Raw genomic sequence first — 25,793 nt, 5'->3', positions numbered from 1 at the left:
GAAACTAATTGTATTGGAAATTTAAAAAAAAATTTTAACTTTTCAAGACTTATGCCAATATAACATTTACAATGTCAGGATGAAAGGTTTCACAATTAAAGTGCAAAATTTTTAAAACTATACTAATACTAATTTTAGGAGTTGCTAGTGTACAATCAGAAGTATTCGTTTACTTCAACAATAGAATACGAAATCAAATCAAAACCGAATCTTTCGTTCTGGTAGAGTTAATATATTGATTAAATTTAATAAAAATAATTAATAAATAATAATAATTCTATACATTGTGTTTTTAAGTTTTATTAATTCAGTCCTTTTAATATATAACATATTTATTAAACTTATCAGCAGTAAAAAATCTATTCGGCTATTTTACAATATATCTTACAGTCAAAATAAATGTATAAAAAAGTTTAAGATTTTTTATACAATGATGTCTTATAAAATTTTGGATTTTACATCGTTATTGTTATTAATATTATTGTTGTATTCAATTTTAATTGATTTCCTTTTTAGCTCTTGACAATTTTTCCAAAATTTCGATAAGCGTTCATCATGATTTGAACAAAATTCTCGAAAATCTTTAAGCATTCTTAATTGAAATAATTCACCCTCGTGAGTGTTATTTATAACTAAAGATTTCCATTTTTTATTTGGTATCATATGATTCCATGCCCAGAGAAAACCAACCTTTAATACAAAAACAAAAAATTAAAATACTACACCAAATAATGACTAATTTTTTTTACCTTTTTGGGCACATTCGTATTGTTAGTATGACCATAAACACATCTGGTAACATTTACTTCTTGACGGCTTGGAGATTCGATTTGATAATTATTTTTAGAACAACTACAATATAATTAGATATTATAATAGTTTAAATTTATATTTTTTAAAATTTTATAAATATATACTCACCGTATGAGTACGAACATGTTACCCGAACAGTGAACATATTGATATTCTTTCGGTAACTAAAATATACAAAATAAAAAGAAAATATATTGTAATTATATATTAACTTTGTTTTTTAATTGAATACATACATCTTTATTAAACGAAAATTTCTTTTGTAGCACACAAGGTAGAAAACCAAAACGTGCTAAAATCGCTTCTTGAAAGAGTAGCATTCGGTCAGCTCTACTATCTTCCGAAAATTCTAAAAAAAAAAATGTATTTTTATAAAAATTCTATAATTTTTAATATATACCTTCAAAAAGTGTGCCATTATTTTCGTCAAAATTAGTAGTTAAGGGTATAAAAATTGGCCCACGTAATGGATCAGACTTTTCAGTAAATGGTTCAGCCATTGGATCGGCTGGCACGGATATAAGTTGATATGAAGCACATTGATTTGCTTTTCGTATCCAACCATTAATCTATTGTAATAAAATTATTGTTAATATTATTTAATAAAAATCAGTAAAAATATTTAAATAATATACCAGATCTGAAACTCTTGGTCCTGATGATGTTACCCATTCAACAACGATTTCAAATGCAAATCCTGGCTGATTTACTGTATGATATTTTACATGTCCCCACTCTACGCGATCATCACTTTTTTGATTCACTTCAATTTCTAGATGAGAATGGCGATATATTTTTTCTAAAAATAAAAGTAATAATAGATAAAAGATAAAAGGATAAAAAAATAATTTAAGACAGCAATTATTTAATCAAGATTCTATTTTTAACAATATTTTACTAGATTGTTTTTGGAGCCACAATCAAACCTCGTAAAACACTACATCAATCCTATTATATATGCTACAATGCAAACTGGGTTTATAGGTAGGCTGGAAACATCAGTTTTCTTGACCATATGAGTGGTCATAATTAGATGATCATAATTCAAAGTTGCCATATACATATAACATTTTTACTGGAAATTTGTTAAGTGATGAATATAGTGCGAAATATAAATATAAAAAAATAATATAAAAGATATAAAATGTTATTTATAAAAGATAATATACCTATAAAAGATAATATAAAAGATAAAAATAATATACTGGATGTTGTTAATCCTTTATATTTTAATTATATTATATCACTTTCAAAAATGAACGATAAAAATTTGACTACTTTTTGGTATACAAATATCTTCAAAATTTACCCTTTAACTATAAATATACTCTAAGAATGAAGTCTTTCTTTTATTCAAGAGCGGTTAGGTCATGCCCTCCATACTCCAAACGTAAACCCTCTGACTTAGTCCAAATAAGTAAATCAGAATTATCTAAGATAAATTCAATTTCATTGAACTATTGAAAGACATAAAGCCAAGCTAGTACACCTGTTCTTGTAGTACATGTCAGCCAGCTATTATGTTTATGTGCACCCTATTCTTTGATTTACTCAGCGATATTTTCAACATTATTATTGGCCAGATATGCTTAACTTTCTGCAAAAAATTATGTGGAATATGAAATCAAAACGTCTTTGTTAGCTATTTGAAGAAGATTCAAAACTCCTTTCATTTTGCTTTCTACATAAAATATTACTATATATATATTTTTACTTTCTATTAAGGCAGTATACTGTTTGTGTTTGCGAATAATACAACCACATATACTTAATATGCCTACCTAATGTATTACTACATATACATTTTTACTTACTATTAAGACAGTATTCAGTCCATGTTTGTGAGGTAGGAACATCTCTTAGGAAATTTGGTACATTAATAGGTACAGGTTCATCCATCCATAAGTGATTGCACCCTTGAATTTCAACTTCCATCCACTCATTTTCAAATGCACTCAAGTCGTTCAAAGGTTTAGCGTAATCTATTTATAAAATTAATATACATAATAATACCAGTTACATAAAAATGAAAATAAAATATTCTAATCTAAAATTAGTATTTCATATTTCAGTTGGTTTTAAATAAGAGATGGGAAGACTCAACGATATGCAGGCATCTATACATACAATTTGGCCACGCTCCAATAAAAGGAAATCAAACTCTCTTATTAGGATGCACCTAAGAGATATCAGTCTTGTAGTAAGTTTACTTACAGGTGATTGTATTTTAGGTAACCATGCTAGAAGACTAAATCTCGCTTTCAATCATACCTGCCGCAGTTGTGAAGCGGAGGATGAAAATGCGTTCAATCTGCTTTTTTTCTGTCCAGTACATGCGTGGCACCGTCTTATTACTTTAAAGACTTTCTTTTTTGAGGATCTTGACGAACTGCAAGACCTCCCCCGAAATAGCATTATAAACTTTGTCAAAGGTTCTAATTCTTCAGTTTTTAATTATATGATAACACAATGGGCATATAGCTTAAGTAGATCCCTTGAGATCACCGGTATAACCTACCTACTTTTAGTTGATTGTTTTGTGCATTACCTTTAGCTGTAGTATCTTGTTGTGCTACAAAATATAAATAAAAACCAGGTATTATTGGTTTATTCCAATCTCCAGAAGCATGACAAATCATTTTTTCTCTATAAAAACAATATGTTTAAAATTTATAAATATTATTATATATATAAAATAATATCGATTGAAACTCAAACATACTTGCGCATTGCCTCTAATATATCTAAAGGATTTCTAGTATTATCTAAACGTGCTTTCAGCCAAAGAAGAGCATCATATGATATAAATGTGCAAGATGGTAGACTCGGTGTTTGTGAGAAGAAGCCAACACCAGTTACTGGATGCTTCATTGCTTCAAATATTTCGCTTAGATTGGCATTTGGACGTAACTTTACATCTGCTATAAAGCTATTGAAACAAATATAATATATATATAAATAATTATGTAAACAACAAATTATGCTAAAGTTACCCATCATCCTGATCATCGCGATTACCTAGTTCAGCATTTAAAGCAATAGCTGCAGCATCCGCTGCTGGTGATATACGTCCTCGATCTATTTTTGGCACAGGACGTGTTGTAAAACTAATTTAGTGTGAGAAAAATGCTTAATAAGTTCAAATACTATTATTAAAATGGATAAATATTAAATTAATATTAAGTAATATTAAATTAATTTGAATTTTTAAAATTATAATGTGTTATGTGTAAATAAATTTTAAATTGAAGCCAAAATAATTGTGCTGTGTTTAATGTATTTACAAAAATTCAAGCCAAACCATTTTATGAGTTCATTAATTAAATTGGTGACCAACCTTTTTTGTGGTGAATAAAAAATAGGATGATGCTTTTCAGTTATTCTAGATGCAACATGCTGAAAACCAAAGACCAAATTAAAATGTAGAAACAAAATAAAATGCAGTATATAAAAATTTGCTGGCATAAAAATTTACAATAAGTTTCTAGAAAAGTTTTCATTCACTAAAGAAAATAAAGATGAAACCCTGTTTTTTATAGTTTCCCAAAGGACTGCAAACCGAATTTGAATCGAATTGATTTCATCAAATCAGCAACGTTTACATTAAAAAACAGGTGAACGATACGTACGGTACTATAAACCAATTCAAAAATGTGTACATTGATTTAAACATTATACAATCATTAAATTATATTAACTCATATGAGAATATGATCTTCAAAAATCGTCCAACCGTAACTGATTGTTCTCAGCAAACAATCAACTTGGGTTATGGTGGTTTTAACAGGCCTTTGAAGATATCTTCTTCAAATAGAGGTGCAAAAACAGTAGGAAAGAAAAGAAATATATAATTGAGTACACAAAAAAATTACCAAATTTAGTATGATTACGTAGATTAACATATTCTAGTATGGAAGCATACGAACTAACAAACCTGACAAGCATTGCAACTGCAGACGTTATAAAATCTTCTTTAATATTTGTGTATATGCGATTTAAGAATTTCTTCCTTATTAAAATTTATGTTCGAGTGTGTTTTGATAAACGCAGTTTAACCAGATTGAGATACTCATCATGTACTTCATCCTGGAAAGGGAAGTTTTTTAGCATGTCAGCGATTAGCGCGAACCGTACACTACCCACAGAAAGACATTTCTGCGGGTGTGTGTAGATATTTTTTGTTCCCCAGCCTCGAAATAAAAATAAACTATTAAACTGTTTGTAGGTTTTTCCTCATTGCTTCAGTTTAACTTCAATTAAAATTACATCCAACCCCAATCCAATCTTGTTCCTAAACAATCTTCACCCCTCTCACACTTCCTTTACGTAACCATATCCTTACCTAAGCATACGTATTTCTAATTCCTTTCATATTATCTGTTCTATAGATCTTCACGATTTGCAACAACCACAACAACAACATTGATTACAAAGATTCCAAATCAATGTTAAGTTTTTATTTACCGCTCCCAACAAGGGCAGAAAACAATAATAACAAACGCTACAACAATAATAACTATATATATAACTATATATATAACTATATATATAACTATATATATAACTATATATATAACTATATATATAACTATATATAACTTCCCACAACCAACATTTATTATAAAGGAAAGAGGGAAGATATTCAAGGAAAGTAGCCGAAATTACTCAGAACAAAATGTCTTGAATTTCATCAAAACAACACTAGGTCATACTTATTTTTTGTTAATATATAAAATAAGGGATTTGGACTGGGAATTGGTGATACATTCACAATATAGTTTTCACATTGTATCGTCAGATTATTATTTGCTCAGACCTTTGTAACATGTTACTCCATTAAATTGATCTTAAGATTTCCAACATTCCCTTGTTGAAGTAAAAATTATTTAAAAAGACACTGTGCAAAGAGCCTGCATTAGTTTTTCAATGTTTATACCAAAAAATTCTATAATAAGTAAATAAAGGTTTTTACTGAACAATGGGCAATTAAAAAAAAAATAATTATATCTAAATGATTAAAATCGTTTTAAAAGAACGTCGTTTAATTACAAAAATATAGAATACTGTTTCATTAACCCGTAATAAAAAAAAAAATTTACCTTAAATTATAACTTATATTCACAAAATATTGGTCTCGCCCGTACGACTCGGGGAGTAACATTAGCATGACTTTCTCAGTATTACGTTTCTAGATTAGGTTCTAAACACAAGAAAGAATATCTAAATCATGCAACAAATAATGCCTCTACAAACAAAAGTGTCATCAAATTTAACAATTATAAATAAAAATATAATTAATTAATTAATTAAATTATTCTACAGCTGGTTTATGAGCAAGTAAATTTGTTAATAAAACTTTCACAGCAAAGTATTAAAACTCCAGAAAAATGTGCGAACATAAAAGTCAAGCACTGACTCTGAGCTTTAAATTTAGCAGAACACGAATTCGATTCCTGGTACTTGTAGTCTCAAGAAATGATTTAGGAATAATTAAATAGAAGAATTATTTGCAAAACCACTGTTGATGGGAATTTGGTAATACTCGAAACAGCTGTATGTCGAAATGTAATTCTGAAATGCACTATATGTTATACATACAACAATAAGTGAAATATGTTTAGTTTATAAGCAAAAAAAATTAAATCTCTTTTCTAGAAACTTATTTTAAATAAATTATATATATAAAAAATAATAATTAAATAAAAATATAAATCAGGCGGCAAAATTAATTTACTCAGAATATATAAAAAAGCTGACAGAGGTGGCATAAAGCATAAAGTAAAATGAAATAAAAGAAATGGTTTTATGCTTGACAAATGCTTTAAAAACTCTTTTCCTTAACAACACCAAAAATTAAAAAAAATTGTAATTATATAAATAATAAAAACAACTAATATACTAACATACCAGCTTAACCAAATTATAAACTATGTGAACTTTGAGCGCAAATTACAAAAAAAAAGAAAAATAGATTAAATAATTATAAAAACCTGGGTCGTTTCTCTGGTAATCGATTACTTCCAACGCGTTCACGAAATGGCGAATTTGTCAAACCCTGCATACAGGCAACAAAATAATAAATTAATTATTAATAAAATTAATTTCATTAGTTTTTTCTTTTCGTTTTTTTTTAATTATAACAAAACTTTAGTTAAGTTATTTTAGAGAATGCGTTAAATTGGAGAAAAAAAACATAAACAAATTATTGAAAAATTGGACAAAAGACAAGTTGTTACAAAAGTTCGACAGAATACATTTAATTAGTTATTAAATTAAATTTGTTAATTATTTGAGTTAAAATAAAAACCGAAATAAAAAGCAATTGCATTTGTTTATGTACGAACATAAAAATATTTAAATAAATTTAAGGATTTTTAAGTTGAGAACCTGATTAGGTGGAGGTCTGGAAATTATGCTGGTACTGTGACGCCTTCTTGTTAGATGACTTTGGACTGTGGGGCTATCCTGTAATGATCCAACTCAAACATAAGGCAAAAGCAACAACGATTTTAAGATTAAAAAAGTTATAGTTTTAGTTAAGGTAAAATACACATATATATGTTAATAAAAAATAAATAAATAAATACAAATATAAAAAGTATATCTTTCCGTACATAAGAGTTATTGTAAATGTACATATGTAAGCACTGTTGTGGCTGTATATGCATATTATATGTACGTATAAAATATTAGAAAGCTTTATGTAGTTTATATGTAAAGTAAATAAAACAAGTGTAACTAAAATATAAGCATTTCATATAACGAATTTGTTTAAACTAAAAATAAAAGCTAACACTTGATATAATTGCATATAAATTTACATATAAAAATTAAGAGTTAACAAATAATAATAAAATAAAAACAAAACTTTAAAGCTGCAGGGGTTTCATACATTTTAAGAACAATAAAGTTTAAATATTTGATTTGATCTTACGCGTGTCTTTCTTATCATTTGTCTTTTTAATTTATTTAAGTGCAGTTCCACCAAACGCAGGAAGTCATCGACTTGCTGCTTAGTATTGTCTATCGGAAAGTCTGTGTAAATATCACAACGTTGCGAACCTAATTCAATTATTTTTGTCATGGCTGGATTATCCTTGGGCAGAAGATACATACGGTAACGCCAGTACTTTAGATTCTGAAATAAATAGAAACCCAAATAAATAAAATATAATCATTTTTTTATATATAGAATATATCTCTCTAAAAAAAATTGTATAGAAAATCGATTTTAAAACATATTAATCTCAATAGCAGGGATGCAAGCGACAGAAGTGTGTGCCCCAATGGGAAAGTGATGCGAATACACAGTCTAGCCTCCTCAACAACCAACCTCACCGACACCTGATGTATCCTTATCTCACATACGAGGCTCTGGCGACCGAGCACAGGCGGTATTACCTTAAAACACCTAGCATAGGGGAAATTCTCTAGCTACCAAACAGCAATTTTATCAGCCTCGCATCGGAAAAAAACACCTGCTACGCAAAATTTAAGGAGGCTACGATTCGCACTGGACTGTAGTGTCAAATAAGAAGAAGAAGAAAAATCTCAACAGCACTAAGATATAAAATTAAATTGAATTTCAAAATGAATAGCTTCTGGATATTTTATAAAAAATTGTTTTTGACAGCTTTCTTTCTCATAGTCGAGAATATCATTGAAAAAATGACAGAATGAGCAGAAAATTGGAACAAAATCACACAATTTGTCGGAAACGTGCTGAGGGGAAAAATAGATTTGTACTCAAACTAATCTAAAACGAAGAGCTATCTGAAGATTTTCGAAGTCAGATCACAAGTGGGGGGCCTGGACGCATATTCTACGGAAGCATATGTTATGGATTGCCAAGTTATAAGGGATCGACCCCGAAGTGATGGTAAAGCGGTCTCGGGTGGAGAAATCCCGAAAAAGAAGAGTGTTTTAGTTCATATACTATACAGTTGTAGTCGGATACACTATTCCGTCGGTTTGGCGGTGCATAAAGCATTCCACCTCCTAACCCACAAAAAAAAATTATAAGATGTGTATCAATTTTTGAATCAAGATATTACATTCAGAGCTTAATCCATTTGGTAATAATCACCCAACATATGACATCTTCAGTTAACTTGTAATTGATATTGATCTTTTTATAGAATATGAAGAGGAAATTATTGCTCATCTGCTTTGTCAATCTAATATGGTAGAAGGTGCCAAAATATTTACAAATGATATAACCGTTCCAGCTAGCGTGAATTTAAAACTTTATTATTGCAGTAGGCCCACTTTCAGAACCTTAAGTGAGCCTATTAGTTTTGCCGCACAGGCTAGATCAAAAACATGTACAGGGATGTCTTCAATTTAGCAAGAAGCACTCAGCATATAACATCTACCATTTATTTCATTGTCAAATTTTTTTTTCGCATTGAAAGCAATAAGAATTGCCGTGACGTGACTGCAATCATAACATGCACCTAAACAATTTTATTATATCTCTTACATAAATATAATACACAAACCTCCATTAGTGGATAATCTGTATCACCACGCGTACATATATAATGATCCATATAATTCCAATTGAAATTCTCCAATTTTTCTGTGGTAAAGTTCACACCTGATATTTCATAAGTTTCATGCTGGGGCGCATGAAAACGATATCGATAATCAACATTAATGGGTGGATAAGGATGTCTACAATAAAAATAAATTATTATCAAAATTTAACTGTTTAATATTTATAATATTGAATATATATGCTGACTTATATTACCTTGGCCTGTATCCTGTAACAGTTATTACAGAATCATTTAAAGAAATTTTATGAAATATTCTACCAATTGATAATAAGTATTCTTTAGTGACTTCCATTGGTGGCTTTATACCCAGTACGGAGGCAGTTTTCTGCTTCAGACCGCCACAGCATGGAGCTTGTTGTGGCGCAGTAACTTTATCTTCCAAAACAATCAATTGAAACCCTTGTGCAAGACGTTGTGATACTATTTCTCTAAAGACTTCTTCAGTTGATAATGGTTTACGATATATGGCACGACTATTGGCATAATCAAGATTAACGTCTTCGGGTAATAAAGTGTAGTCGGATATCACAAAATCATTATGCAAAGAGCGTTTATCAGGGAAGTAATCTGTAGTGATCGGCAGACAAGCAGGAATTGATAGGGACTTCCAATCCACACCTATATATATTTTTTTTTTTTTTGGAAAATTATGTGAAAAAATTGAAACATATTAACATTTGTCTTAGATCTAGAGATGGGGTATTTTATTAAAGTTAAAAGATATTACAAAGAAAAAGGTGATAACATCACATTTACTCAATACACGATTACTTAAACAAAATTTAAACAGAAACATAAAGTAGCCAACGCCTTTTTAATAAAGGAAACACTTATAGAAGAAAAAAATCTTAGCTGAAAAAGAAAACTATATTTTCATATATATTTGTACATTTCTTTAAATTTAAGAAAATCATTAGCATAATAATATAAGATTAAAATGAAAAGCAAACATTAATTATTACAGCGATTTATGTAGGTTTAAGGATCATGCATACATTAAAGCAAATAGTTAGGCATGCATGATAATTGCATGGGAGAATTTGTTATCCTGTTCAGAGCTGGATAGGTATAAAATAAATTTAATTTATTGTAATTAATATATCAATGGTTTTTATATCACACACACTTATCCAGTTCCGATTGACTGTTTCACCATTATTTTATATTAGTAACACATAAAAAGTTTGCATTTTCTGACATTGATTAATAATGATGAATGCATTACGTGTGGTTCGTATGAGTCCTGTTCCATTTTGATGAAATGGGTGCTTCATACATGTTGATATTAAAAATTTATTGGTACAATTTACTACATAAACATTTTTTTATTATATATTTTTTTTTGTTTTTATTATATCTAGTATAATACTAAATAAAAATTCAATTATACAAAATTCAAAAATTCTACAATGAGCGTGTGGGTTAAAAAATTCAGTATTTGCGTACTTCACTTCGTAAATATCACATTTAGTGCTGTGAGAGAGAGAGAAAGCGATCATGTTCAGTAATTTTAGATATACATCGATTGTTTTTTAAACGATTAAATGGGTTTTTCCTACAATGACTAATGCAAAAGTCGTGACGATGAGGAGAAAAATGAAATATCAAATACTTCCAGAAGTTCTAGCGATGAGATGAAAGAGAAAATTCTAAAATATCTGCAAAAGCGCTGACGGCGAGAAGAGGAAAGGACCCATTAAATAACAGCAAGAACACTGGCGAAAAAGCAAAAACTGTTGAATATCTAATTGGAATCATTATATTAGTGTTAACTGGACGATATATTAGATATTGCCAAAGAAGTTTTGATCTATGAAATTAACAATTAAATTAATTTATAAAATAGTTGATAATTTTATCAGTCGTCTTAATGAGATGATGTGCTATTACAATGGAACAATTTTGCTTTAATAAGTCCATTCCAACACAAAGGAACCAGACATCCAAACATACCTACCTAGCTAATTGTTGTTTATATCTAGGAGACACCAATAAACTAGAATCAGGAATATTAGCTAAGACAGTGTTTTGATCTAGGACACCAATAAACTAGAATCAGGAATATTAGCTAAGACGGTGTTTTGATTTTACTGTTCTATTGAAAAGAGTTAAACAATATAAATTTTTTACATATAACTGTTCAATTTGACAAATTCTAAAAGCGGATTAATTACTACTACGACCACTTCTGATATAGTCCCTTTAGCTTGACCAAGGGTCAATCGAAATCCTACCCTTCCTCGATCCGCCTCTCACCTCTCTTTTGCCTTACCTAAATCTTACCTAAATCCTAACACATATATACATATTTGTAATCTCTTTCATGTTATCTACTATATTATATAGATCTCCGCAACGGCTACCTTTACCATGGACACAAATAAACAATATTAACGAAAATTACCTTTAGTATAGTTTTGATTTCATTGACCCGTTGCAAGTATAGAAAATTTGTGTATGACTAACAAAAAAATAGTAGATGAGAAAAACGTATGAAAACAGTTAATTAGTTAATTGTTTATACATCACAGAGAGGTCACAATTAGTTGGTCTGGTTGGTAATCGCAAAAATCCGACTAAATTCTATTATAATATTTTTATCTTGAACGTCAAATAACAAGATTTAATATAATTAGATTCAGCATTGTTTTGAATTTAGTAATTTATTCAAATGTTCATCCAAAAGATCCCTTTTAAGGGATGATATATTGATGATATATTAGGGGGTAATCAGTATTTTTACCAGCTTACTCATACATTAGTTACTGGCTCTATGTTAATCTATTATTAAGTTATTGATATTAAATTAAATTAAAACTCCATCTCATTAATATAGATTCTACGCATAAATAAATAAAGTAATCTATGACAGGTAAATAGTTAATAAGCTATATGCTTCTACAAGAGATACCGGTGATAGGAGATCTATACGGATAGAAGCATATGCAGAGACACATTTAAGGAGGTGTTTTTAAAAATTTATTCAAACATAATATATAATAACTATATGTTATTATATATATCTCAATTATTTCTATACTACTCAATACTATATTTCAATATTCAAAACAACCTCTCTCCCCTTCCTATATATAACACCGTATAGAGTAATTATCGTTATTTGCAAATTCATTCATATATTGGTTAGCGACCATGTTTGCAAAACCAGGAATTAGAAAATATGATTAAGTTTAGAACTTAATAAACTCAATCCTCGAAATTCGATAATCGATAGCATAATAAGTTTAAAGAGTCAGGGGATGAATTATTCAGTAACACTAATTAACTTCATACTTCTATTCAGGCAATAGATACTAATCTATAGTGTAAGACTATTTTTGCAAGTATACCTCATATGATCAGTGTACGTGTATCATATGCGGATAATCAGAAAATCAAATAAGAAGACAGCATAATCAGTTGCAAGTAAGAAGAAGTCTATATCAAAGTAATCTGAATCCTATATAAACGAATTAAGTGTTTAATAATAATTTTTAAACAATCAATAGGTGAGCATTTAATAGATATAGATACTTAATAAATTACTTACCTCTACACCTAAGGTTAAAATCATTGTAAACTAGTAGCACCAAATCTGATATTGTTTTCCTTTGATAAATGGTTATCCATTTTCATAATTGGTTTAAATATATATAGTTTTAATAGAAGTTCTTGCACAATATGAATTGATTAACCCAAAAATATATAAAATTTTAAATAAAGCTGTTTTTAAACTAATGTGCAAATATTATTTGTGTGTGTGTTTATATAAAAAAAGGAAATTTTACTGAATTGAACTATTGCAAACCTATTATAATTTTTCCACCTCCGTCTGCGTCTGTACAGGTAATTCCTTTCTGATCAGTTTCAACAATGGGTTTCAAATGTTTTCTGGTATTCATAGCATTCACTTAATAAAAAATGTTTAATTAAATGCAAACAAACATTATTTGATTCCAAAAATACGTTATGTAGCGTGGTTGTTTGTGGTTGAGGATGCAGGTAAGGTTATTTATTTAAATTATTTTATTTTTTTTAATTTGCAATTTTCATATATGTATAATAAATTTATATAAAAGAAAAGACAAAAAAATAAATAATTAGTTAAAATTATTAATTTTTTTTTAATATATAATAAATTATATGTTATTGCATATTGCATTGTGTCGATACTCAATGAGTTAATAAAACATTTCCTTTAATGATACGTGATTTGTTTTAGATTGGCAAGCATTTTTTCTGAGTTTTTAGTACTCTAACTACTTCATTTGTATGTATTTAATTATGAAGAAATATATAAAATTATTTATATTAATATTTTTCTTATTTAAACTTAAAAACTTGCAGAATATTTTTTATATTATTAAAAACTAAACTAACCCCCTTGTAACTAAAACATTTCTTATTCTTAATACTGTATATAAGTTAATATGTATATTGAGAGCTCCCTTAAGAGGACATCGGTGCAACTAGCAATTCTCTCCAACTAAGAGAACAGATAGTTTAAAATAATTTACTTTATATAAACAATGGATAGAGATTAGCAACATTTCATGGTAATGGAATATGTCCGTTTATAATAACGCCCTTTTAAAAAAGCTTTCACTGTACGTATTTATTATATTTTATAATTAATGCTAATAAGATATATTAGTTTTGATTAAAAATCAGTTTAAAAATAAATTAATTTTTAATAATATTCGAAAATATAAGTAATATATACTTTATAAAATTGCTCAATTATAAGTTTTTATGCAAATAGTATATCTTTATAATTATATATTAATTTTATTTAATTTAATTGAAGTTCATTTGGTTCTTATAAGAATTTCCTTAAATTTTTTAAATGCTTCTGAATTCATTTATTAAATTAACTGTATCGTCATTATATTTGTGTCATGATGATGATTATAGAATATATTTTTTAAAAAGTTGATTATTTAACTAATGACCAATTATTATTATCTATTGACAAAATTATTATTAAATAGAAACCTTAAATGAGGAACGAAATTAATATGTAATAGCAATTTCAGACACAGCATTATATTTTTTTTTTATTTGCCAACCCAAAAAGACATTCAAAGGACATTGCCTTTTTCAATTGTCCATGTGGGAAACATAATTAATGATACCGTTCAGGACGAATCCAAACAAGCAACAAATGAAAACATAGACTCTTAAACAAAAAAACAGCATCTGATAAATATTTCAGTAAAAAGCTGAACCAGCAAAAGAAATTTGTTCGATGGTTTACTGAAACGCAGCTATTATTAAAAATAAAAATGTAAACTAAATTATAGATATGATTGTAGTATTAATTAATTATTAATTATTTATATGTAAATGTCCTAGAATCAATAAACTTCAAATAAAATTGTATACATACATATTTTATAATAAGAAGCTAAAATTCGTACGCATTAAAAATTATTAACAATAGTCTTAGATTACTTTTTATCATTAACATTTAGAAATATATACTTATTTATATACTTATATACATTTTTTTATGAATTTTTTATGCTCACAAAATTTTATTTATTAATTATATTATTATTAACCTAATTATTGTTTAAAATAATTTTTATATAGTTTATATTTAATTTACAGTTATATACTTTTTTCAATAAAAAAAATTATTTATTTAATAATTTAATATTATTATAGCGAAAAATTTTTAATACACAAATTTTTTATTTAACAATTATTTTAAGTTAAATACATTAAGGGCCAATTTTGCAGTGTACACTTAACTATCGAACACTTAAGGGTTACTTAATTAAGTGTACATCGTAAAACTGTCTGTAAAGTTATTTTATGCGAACTTGAAAAATTTATAACTATTCCATTTTACCCACAAAAAAATTATGTAAACCGATCTCTTCTGTTCTTAAAAGAGACATACAATTGACCTTTTCTGTTTTAATCAAAAGGCAATAATTGCAAGAAAAGATATGAACACATATGACAAAAGCTGTATAACATTAACACATGTGGACAGGAAATTTGGCATTAAAGAAAAAGTTTCAACATTAATTAAGTTTTTTTAAAATTTATTAAACTATATTAAATATATAATATTTTGCTTTAACTTGTTTAATGTTATAATTTTTAGCTTGTTTTAAATGGAGTATTTTAGTGGATATATTATAAAAGTTAATTTAACTTTTTTATTTATTATTGATAATTAAATATGATTAAAAACTTGGTAACAAAAAAAGAAGGAAAACATTTAGACTTACCTGTCGTTATTGCCGGAGTCCATTCTTGTTCACCCGTAGCACCCCATAAGAAACTTTTTGAGGGTGGCACTGCACTATTTATAAGAGGTCCATTATTTGTTGTACTTAAAAGTGAATTATTACGTTTTTTTGTAACTAAATTCAAATAAATAAATTATAATATAAATAACAAAAAACAAATAATTCAATACTGTTAAATATAATTTACATACAATCAATTTTCTCTTCGCTATGATTGGAATTATACGATTTGTTTAACGATGAACAATTCGATGTGTGATCATAATCAGAAGAATTAAAACCTGAGGAATATTCATTCTCATTGTTATTGTTAATAGGAAGTGCTGGTTTTGCAGGTATAGCTTGATAATGATGTTGCTGTATAAGTACACCAGTAGGGCCCTAAAAAAGGATATGATATGTAAAATTATAAAAAAAAAATAAAACTGGTTGCTTCTTACTTTAGGAAATATATGTGTCCAACGGCGACGATTTGATGTTAATTTTATTGTAACATGTGATGGATCAAATGGATTTATTAAGGCACGTCCTGGTCGTACAATCGGTGCTATAGATACAATAGATCTACGCGCTTTGTTATCAGAAGCAAGTGATTCAGAAAGATTTATCGTATCAGTCTAAAAGCGATTGACGAATAGTTTTATTATGAATAGTTTTATTATCGCGTTAGATTAACTTACCAAAGATGCTAACATGCCTGAAGTGCCATGATGTATATCAGGATCAGACATTTTTCTTCGTAAACTAGGAATTTTAATTGGAGTTAAATTATCCCAATCATTATTTCGATATGCATAAGTCTCTAAGCTTGGCACTGAAGTCTTCTTCGCACGTATTATGCGCTGCAAGGAACTAAAAATAATATTATATTAAACAATTTATATAAAATGAATACACAAAAAAAATTTATAATAATAATTCTTCAAAGAAAATATGTTATTTTGTGTTCAAAAAACATCACAAAATAAAGTCAGTCAACGACAGCACAAACTATAACTTCAGCATCCAGAATAAACTGTTGATAGAATAATGTCAGATCAATAAGCTCAACCTACTTGTAATATCTAGGATCAAATATTTAGGTACCGCATATCAATCCCTAAAACTAAGCGGAGTTTCTCGAAGACAATATAACAATGAGACGAATAACTACAATTACAAAAATGAATTGTCACTTAGAGTGGGCGGATACAAGCCCCGGAGCCACTTGTCTTTTCAAACAACAAAGATAAGCTAATACAAAATTAAATAGGTCTGAATTCATGTCAATATTAAATTTCTTTTGAAAAACAAAATCAATTGCTGTTCTTGTATGTGGTAAAATATAAATAAAAATAAAAAATATAATAAACAAATAGCCATATAATTATTTAACACTGTTAAATTATATATTATACTATACATATAATATATATAAATATATATTTTAATTATATTTTGAATTGATTAGTGTTTCTTACCAAGTGCCTTGAGCTGGTAGTGGTTGAAAGATCTGTTCATCATAAGCATCGTAATCGAATAATGAATTATGTAAATACTCTGATTGATTACAACTTAAAAAATTTTTCTCACTTTCCTACAAAACATTCCAAAAGTTATTTTATTTATATTATATTTAATATTATTTACATCATATTCCTCATTATTGGTTGCATTTGCTATAATTGGTGGCAGCTTTATACGTGGTATAAAGTTGGAATATGCGATCTTCTTGTTTGTCGAATAAAAACTTAAATTAATCCAATGTGGTAGAGAGTAATCATCAGCAGAAGTTAGGGAGGTGTCTTTGTTATGAAACTTTAGTAGTGGTACAGCATGCAACGGCTGTTCACCAACGCAAACCAAATCACTGCCTACGCCATTGTCAATAATCTACATACAAAAAATTATTACAAAAATAAAATAACAATATTTCAAAATCATACTCTTTGTTTAGTGATATTTGTAAGCTCACGATCCACTTCAAAAACTCCTACACCAGGTGTTATCACAACAGATAACTGTCCTGTACGATCAAATGTACGGTCCAAATAATGTTTTTCAAATGTATTTAAAGAAATATTAAGCACTTCCAAGAAATTTCCTTGTGCAGCTGTGGAGTTTGTAGCTTGTGGTATTCTTATACCTTCGCGCTCATGATAACGCAATACTGTACTCTGATATGATGTAAAGAGTTTTCGTAACTGAGCTAATACAGTACACCAGTCATCATTACGTTCATTTTGTATAGCTACACGATAGAAATCTTCATAAAATCGACCTTTATAATCCAACTGTAGACAATCTCTCATATGCTCAGGGAACTCATCTAACGATTTTGCAGCATAAAATGTTCGAGAAAATAGTACAATTGTTACTTCATGATTGCAACCGAGCTTTTTCCATTTGTGAAATAATTCAGTCAAAAAACCATTCACTGCTTTTTCAAAATATAAATCGCCGTGTATATTGAAATCCCACATTTCGGAAGACATTTGTAGAAATAAATAAACCATTGATGTGCTACTGCGGAACACTATTTTCGTATCCTCAGTAATGACACCACAGGAAACGCGTTCACCCTGTGACCACATCTCATATACTTGGCAACGTATAAGCATATCATTAAAATCAATTTTTTTATTTATATAAACACACGTATTTGTCTACAAAATAACACAATATATAATTATAAGTATTTACTACAGTTTATATGTATGTTATACTTACTAAATATGTTTTAAGACGCCACATTTCAGATCGACCCATATACTGATCTTTGAATGTAATTTCAATAGAATCTAATGCTACGTCTGCTGCATTCACAAGGCGCATAACTACATCAGTATATTTTCTAAGATTAAATTGTTGTGCTATACCCGATTCGATACTGATTCCTTTATAGTTGGTCTATAAATATTATAACACGCAATTAATATATTTTTTGCTTAAAAAAATTTAACTTTATTAACTCACGTCGCCTTCATTGAATTTTGTTATCTGCAACAACAATCGACTGCCACAGTCCTCATCTTCACGGTGAAAAACTTCCACCACATCTCCCAGTTTAACATCAGGATGTTCTTTTGGATTTAGCACCAAATCAGCATCTTATGGATTACCAAAATTTTTATTAAAAAGGAAAAATTAATAGGATTTACAATAGATACGAACCACTATAAGATTTTGTGTGCGTGTGCAATTTGTGCAGCTTCACTTCTTTGTGCAAAAAATTCTTTTGCGTTGTTGTGCCGTACTGCATTTTTCACGTATTACTAACTATTATTTGATTTTCATAATTATATTTTATAATTCACTTTTTTTGTAAAAATTAACTAAATGGAAAATTCGCAAAACACCAGAAACATATGATGGCTGATAAGTAAACAAATCGTTGCCACTTATATAGTTGCCAGACTGCATCAAACCTAAAGTTTTATTGTGGTTACTTATTGGATGCAAATAAAATTAAGTGAATAATACACAAAATCGATATATCTCTTAATTTACAGTGAATATTTTTAGTCCCGCGTTTTACTTTTAAATTATTAATATTGGTAGATCAATTTTAACTAGAATAATAAAATCGATGTACCATGTTCTAATGTTGCTTTCATACTTTTTGGATTTTACTTAGTTCTAAGTCGACCAATACCACAGTATGTACGATTACAGAATAGCAACTGGATTTTGGTATATAGTTCATTACGGACTAATAGCATATATCTCACTTTAGTAACCAAAGATAGATAAGAAAGCTCAATAGCTAGATTATAATACATACGTACGATCTTTATTTATCAAAATTAAATATAAATATAGTTATAATAAAATTATTATTAAATTAAAATAATATGTTATTGTAAATTAATATTTGTTACATCATTATTTTATTAAATCCAATTCTAATATAATATATTCTATTTTATACATTTGTACAGCGGCTTTTTATAAACGTACAGTTTTAAATGCACTGTAATTGCACCTGCTCAGTATTAGTTGTGATTGTGATTTCGCGATAATCATTTGTTTATGTTTTGAAAATATAAAACGAGAATTATTTAAAAATGGTAGGGGAAATTGAAATGGTTGTTAAAATAATAAATGCGGTTAAAGCACGTGAATGTTTATGGAATGTGTATAATGATGACTATTCAAAGCGTTGTAAACTTGAAAGAGCTTGGCAAGATGTCTCAGACGAAGTCGGAAAAGCAGGCAAGTAAACGTTATGTTACGTTTTATGTTATTATAAAAATTATAAAATTTCTTTTAATATAAGCAATTAGAATTTAGACTCTACTTGTAATTTTTGTTTAATATTAAATTTAATTTTCTATAGAACACTTTTGCAAAGAAAAGTGGCGTAATGTTCGCACTGGATTTATACGCAGCTTACAATCCAATAGCAATCAACGCGGAGTAGCTGATGAGCAAAACAGCCTTATTATTGGACGAAAACGCTTTTATTTATATGACCAAATAAAATTTCTACTTCCATCACTTGATGCACTTCAACATACCAGAAAACGTAAAAAATGTAGTAATGATGATAAAGTTTATGCTTATGAGTTCTCTGAAGATTCAGCGCAACCTGACGATTATGCTGCACTTGCTGAATATTATGGACACGACAACAGTTCCAGCGAAAAATTATACAAAAACCCACCTTCGTTCGAATACATTCTCGAAGAACTGGAACAAACTCTTCCAACTAAAGATAATAACAAAAAATTTATAAAAAAGGAAGTCCAACAGCAATCCCAAAGAGAAGAGAAAAATAGCGATAATGTTGATCTGTTCTTATCGGAAGCCTGCATTAACATTAATAATAGTCCAACACATGAGTATTCAGATTCCAATGAAAACAATATTCAACACAGCCGTCCAAGCATGGAAGATTTAGAGTTGACAGGCATAAAACGAGAAGATCACGAACGTTCAGAAGCACAATTAATGCATTTTTTTCGTGGCAGTGTTGATGATATTCTCTCATTAAGTAAATCTAGTCAACGTTTGTTCAAACGTAAAATGTTGGAACTGGTCAATGAATTGCACGAAGCTGAAGCTGTAGAGAGTAATTAAATATTCAATAAAGATTATATTGTTTTGCCATTTAACGATTTATTTATTAAGTTCCTTTTTTGTATACATAAATTATGTATATAATGAATTTTTATATAATGAACCTATACATGATTATTTATGTATATTTTTGTGAATCTTTTAAATGCTATTATAGTTTTAATGATATTTATTATTTATATGTAAATGCAATGGATACAATTGCAACAAATCTTAACGAGGCTATTATTTTATAAGTCTTTAAAATATTTTAACGATACTTTAACATGGCAAACTAAATAATAAATTTTAAGAAAAATATGTAAAGGCAAATTGTCAAAGCCACTAATGCAAGACACACTTTTATAAGAAATATTAAAGCTATCAAACAAGCAAACAAGCACAAAATATATAAAACAATAATTTGCGCTTATACAAAATATGTGTAAAAATTTCACTGGTCCGTGGTAGTTATATTATAATCTGGTGCACCTAACATTAAGGCCCTAAGAAATTTATGCAGGATTTCATTTGTATTTCATGTTCCAAACTTTGGTGTAAGTAAAGTTTCTCTCTTATATAAATATTAAACTGGTCGCTGGTCACTGGTTACTGCTTTGTGAGATAAGCAGTCAATGAATCTAGATCCCTTTGTAGCCATGCTGCATTTAGACGAATAGTTTCCACGGCTTGCGAGACGGTACGTTCTGTTCCTGAGAATTGTTTGGTTTTGAAGAATTTTTCAACTTCGATTGCTTTCTCTTCCGATGCAAAATTTTCTATTAAATACTTAATAAGGCGTGCAAGTAGAAAACCACCCTGAAAAATTTTAAAAAAATAAATAATTAAATATATTTGTAATATATAATAATATATAATCTGATTTCTACCATACTCATAAAAAGAATAAAGGAGATATAAATCACAGTGAAAGTCGTTCTTTAGTAACTTGAAAGATATATTTCTACTTAACAAATCAGCAGTTAGGTATAAGCTAATGCTGATGGGTATCAACATTTCAACCATATAAGTGATATTAGTGCGAGCCAAAATGTTATAATCAGATCGAATGATTTTTTCTTATTGAAAAGGGCGCAACTTGCGTAGAAATGTCTGCATATATTTGAACTTTTCTATCTTGTATCTACTATTTTCTAATAATGATAGATAGTAGATAAACAGTAAGCTCATTTATTATGTAAAATCATTATTATATAGATCGTGTAAGAACTAGTAATAAAATCGAAGTATAGGTTAGGTTAGGTTATGCTGGCAGACCAAAATAGCCAAGCATAGACCATTAAGTTCTATTGCGAACTAGATCAGAATTTTAATTTTTAACAATAGTGTGCACCACTTAGGATGCGCGTGTTGTTAGCAAATTTTATTAGAATTTCAACAAAAATCTCAAATATGTGCTCCAGTCCTGTAAAACTGACAGCCCCCAAGTATTTTTGTCGAGTTCTCGATAGAGCCGGTCACTTACGCAGCAGATGCTTCAGAGTTTACTTTGCCTCCAGACAGTGATCTGTCACTACACCAATTAATGTTTTACAGTTCCTTCAGCTAAACTGAATTATAAGATCAATATATTTTTATACTGCGATACAATAAAATTTGGTTTTCCTATTGCAAATTTGCTATTTGAGACGAAAGTTTGTTATATGGTATCTCCAGTTATTAATACTTAAATTATATTTGATGTACGTGAGACTAGTCAATGCATACCTGATATTGCTCTAGTAATTTCTGATTATTATCCTTAAAGAATTGCCAAGCCATATCTCGTCCTTTTGGATTTACCGCCACAGCAACAATAACAAATACAGAGTCCTGAGCACGAACTTCACTCTATGAAATATTAAAACAACTATTATGAACAATTATTTGAATAAAAATATATTTTTTTACGTACCGACATAGCGAAATCAATAACTTTACGCAAAAGTACAACATCTGACATTGAACCTAAGGCACGCGATATTCTATCTTGTTCCTCATGCAAATCAGTTGAGCGATATAATTTCAACATTTCGTTAAAATTAGACTCATCTCCATTCTGAAGTATAGCTTTATAACAAGTTGAACGTAAATCGGCAGGAATAGAAGCGGTGCCATCAATATGGTTACGGAATCTACATTATATTAAATATACATTATATGTATATTTAGTCATTGTTTTTAATTAATATATTTATTTATTATTACCGTTTTTTAGCTTCATTAATAACATCCTTACAACGGAATGAAACTAATCGCGATAACACAAGACTTCTTAAAAGCGTATCCAAGTGACTTTCACCCTCACGTGCCTCCCAACCTAAACGATCTGCAACAGGCCGATATAGTTTCTCACCGTATATATTGAAATAATCCATAAGTTCAGTATGTGAAATTAAAATGTACAGATTTGAAAGTGAGTTTGTAATTGCAGTCCATACTGTATAATTTGTTTCATTACGATAAGAATCGATTAGTTTCAGTACCTTTAAGATAAAGATTATAAAAATCACTAATATAATTTTAATGTGATTTTTTAACTTACTTCAGCTGTACTAGTTTGCCCAGCTTGACACATAGCAAACATATCATCTATTAAACCTAAACGATCTAACGGTGGTAACTCCATATTACTTACAGCAGGTATTAATTTTTCAAGCATCTCTTTAGAATAGCGCGTACGGTAATAACCCACAGTACCGGGATTAATTTTTATCCAGTCATTTGGACCCACATCATCTAATACAACTTCCATTTCTTTTTTGTTCAACAAGAAAGTCTTAGCAATTTTATCAGGATGTTTTGATGTAGAGACAGTAATTGGTATAACCCATGTGTAATCTTCAACTGGTTTACTGCCATCAGCAGTGAATTTACTTTGCGATAACTTCAATACCATTTTATTATCATCTTTTTGTATCGCATCGACACTAACTACTGGAAAACCTTGTAACTTACTCCATGTTGACATTACTTCTGCTACCGGTACAGAACTAGCTTCTTGTAAAGCTGCCCATAAATCTTCAGTACAGGTATTTTTATACTGATGACGAGTTAGATAAATATTCATTCCTTTACGAAAATCGCTTTCTCCGATATAATCGTGCAGCATACGTATAACTGAAGCACCCTTGTTATAACTTATTTCATCAAAAATTTCGTCAATTTCACTTGGATGCCCAACTGGAACTTCAATAGGATGTGAATTTTTAAGACAATCTAATTCCAAAGCACGCGTATGCATATCCGTTACGAACTGCGTCCATATATCATATTCCGGAAAGAGATGATTCACGCATAGAAATTCTACAAATGAAGCATAACCTTCATTTAACCATAAATGAGTCCACCATTCCATTGTAACTAAGTTACCTATAAAATTATTATCAATATTATTATCATCAATTATCATCAATATATTATTATAAAGTGTTTATTTTTAGCATCATATATTCTTACCAAACCATTGGTGTGCAATTTCATGTCCTACAGTTAAAGCTATTGACTGTTTACGTATAAGTGAAGTATTCTTTGGATCTACAAGTACAAATGTTTCGCGATAAGTGACTAAACCCCAATTTTCCATGGCTCCTGCAGAAAAATCTGCAATTGCAATGAGGTCCATCTTTGGTAATGGATAAGCGATATTAAAATAACTCTTATAATAAGGTAAAACTTTGGTTGCAACTTCCAAAGCGAACAATCCTTGTTCCTTTTTGCCGACTGGTGTAAAAACGCGTACAATAACTCCATCCTCAGATTTCCCCTCTACATAATCATATTCACCGACAACTACAGCTACCAAATAAGTTGACATAATAGGCGTACGATCAAAACGTAAGCGACGCAAGCCATCTGAAGATGTTGTTTCCTCTATGACGGGCATATTAGATAATGCCACACGATCTGCTGGTACAACTAATGTTATATCAAATGTAGCTTTAATAGCAGGTTCGTCCCAGCATGGGAAACAACGGCGTGCATCGGTGGCTTCAAATTGTGTTACGCCTGCGTAACGCTCTTCACCAGATTGCGTGAAATATTTACTGCGATAGAAACCTTTCATTTTATCATTCAATTCACCAGAAAACTTCATTGTCAAAAGGGCAGAATCTCCTACTGGTAATTCCTTCGCAAAATACAAGGAAGCCGTCTCATTTTGGTTGGAATAAGTAATACCTATTGGTGCAACTGTGTCATTGCCAATGATAAGTTCTGCACTTTTTATGTCTATATCTGAAGCATTGAGTGTTATAGCTTTTGTTGCTTCAGTTATCTGAAATGAATCGTAAAATTATATGGTTACTAAGATATAACAATAATGTTAAAAATAAATATTAACAAGTAGAGATATTAGTTCTGGCTTTCCCAACCTTAGATAACCTTTACACAGAATTTTGAATTTATATTGATATTATAGATAACATAACAATATGATGTATATATTTATATATATAATAATATATGTAAAAACATATATAAATATAAAATAAAACATAACACTAATAAGTGCTGCTATAAATTTTTTGATCAGGCATTTTTAACCTTAGACATTAAATTTGAAGGAGTTTTTGGTATAACAGACATTTATACCATGATTATTTCATGGAATCAAAAATGACAGGCTGTTCCAACTCGATGCTACAACTTGTTTTTGTTCTGTCTTTTCAATCATTAGATTTTAAAAATTATGCTTAAATTCCAAATTTAGAATACACACAAAACCTGTGTAAGATTTATATTCTTACACTTAATAATACTTACTTATAATACTTAATAAAGCATCTGCTTAATACTATTCTACAGCTTGGAAGCTTGGATATTGACTGAAGTTGATAAAGAAATGGAGCTAAAACAAGAAATGGATTAAAACAAAATTAGAGGGGAATAGCGAGTACAGAATTGACAAAATCGAGGATGTAACAGACAGTGAAAATGTTGTTAAAATTGTTAAATCCCGAAAACTGGTATGAATCAAACAAACACCCAAAAGGAAATCCGCAACAATGCAACCTAAAATTACGCTTGCTCATCTATATATTATTAAAAAAAAGAGGATGAGCATTATTAAGATCGCTTGAAGACATCGAAGCAGACTTAGAGAAGAAAGACA

At 28.9% G+C, this 25,793-nt stretch overlaps 3 protein-coding genes across 3 annotated transcripts; 1 reads left to right on the top strand and 2 right to left on the bottom strand.

The window, feature by feature from the left end:
- Positions 1–359: 359 nt before the first annotated feature.
- On the bottom strand, positions 360–19,006 carry LOC119679333 (GATOR complex protein Iml1). Its single transcript, XM_038091626.1, has 27 exons — positions 18,794–19,006; positions 18,596–18,729; positions 18,350–18,529; positions 17,566–18,285; positions 17,270–17,512; positions 17,101–17,216; positions 16,321–16,492; positions 16,081–16,257; positions 15,832–16,021; positions 15,620–15,754; positions 13,183–13,284; positions 9,569–9,992; positions 9,315–9,489; positions 7,748–7,951; positions 7,201–7,278; positions 6,804–6,868; positions 3,807–3,920; positions 3,536–3,742; positions 3,362–3,459; positions 2,628–2,795; positions 1,449–1,612; positions 1,214–1,382; positions 1,050–1,162; positions 922–977; positions 750–852; positions 468–690; positions 360–367 (listed from the first exon to the last, which is right to left on the bottom strand). The coding sequence occupies exons 1-27, from the start codon at positions 18,879–18,881 to the stop codon at positions 360–362; spliced, it is 4,626 nt and encodes a 1,541-aa protein (XP_037947554.1). The 5' UTR covers positions 18,882–19,006.
- Positions 19,007–19,625: 619 nt separating this feature from the next.
- LOC119666229 lies at positions 19,626–20,719 on the top strand. The gene is made up of 2 exons (XM_038075512.1): positions 19,626–19,834; positions 19,959–20,719. The coding sequence occupies exons 1-2, from the start codon at positions 19,687–19,689 to the stop codon at positions 20,699–20,701; spliced, it is 891 nt and encodes a 296-aa protein (XP_037931440.1). The 5' UTR covers positions 19,626–19,686; the 3' UTR covers positions 20,702–20,719.
- Positions 20,720–20,728: 9 nt separating this feature from the next.
- On the bottom strand, positions 20,729–25,267 carry LOC119679325 (puromycin-sensitive aminopeptidase). Its single transcript, XM_038091613.1, has 7 exons — positions 25,226–25,267; positions 24,140–24,956; positions 23,226–24,052; positions 22,889–23,166; positions 22,596–22,815; positions 22,409–22,531; positions 20,729–21,499 (listed from the first exon to the last, which is right to left on the bottom strand). The coding sequence occupies exons 1-7, from the start codon at positions 25,265–25,267 to the stop codon at positions 21,290–21,292; spliced, it is 2,517 nt and encodes an 838-aa protein (XP_037947541.1). The 3' UTR covers positions 20,729–21,289.
- Between the last annotated feature and the right edge of the window lie 526 nt (positions 25,268–25,793).

Source organism: Teleopsis dalmanni, chromosome 1, assembly GCF_002237135.1.
Source record: "Teleopsis dalmanni isolate 2A chromosome 1, ASM223713v2, whole genome shotgun sequence".
Taxonomy (NCBI): domain Eukaryota; kingdom Metazoa; phylum Arthropoda; class Insecta; order Diptera; family Diopsidae; genus Teleopsis; species Teleopsis dalmanni.
This window is presented reverse-complemented; position numbering and strand designations above follow the sequence as displayed.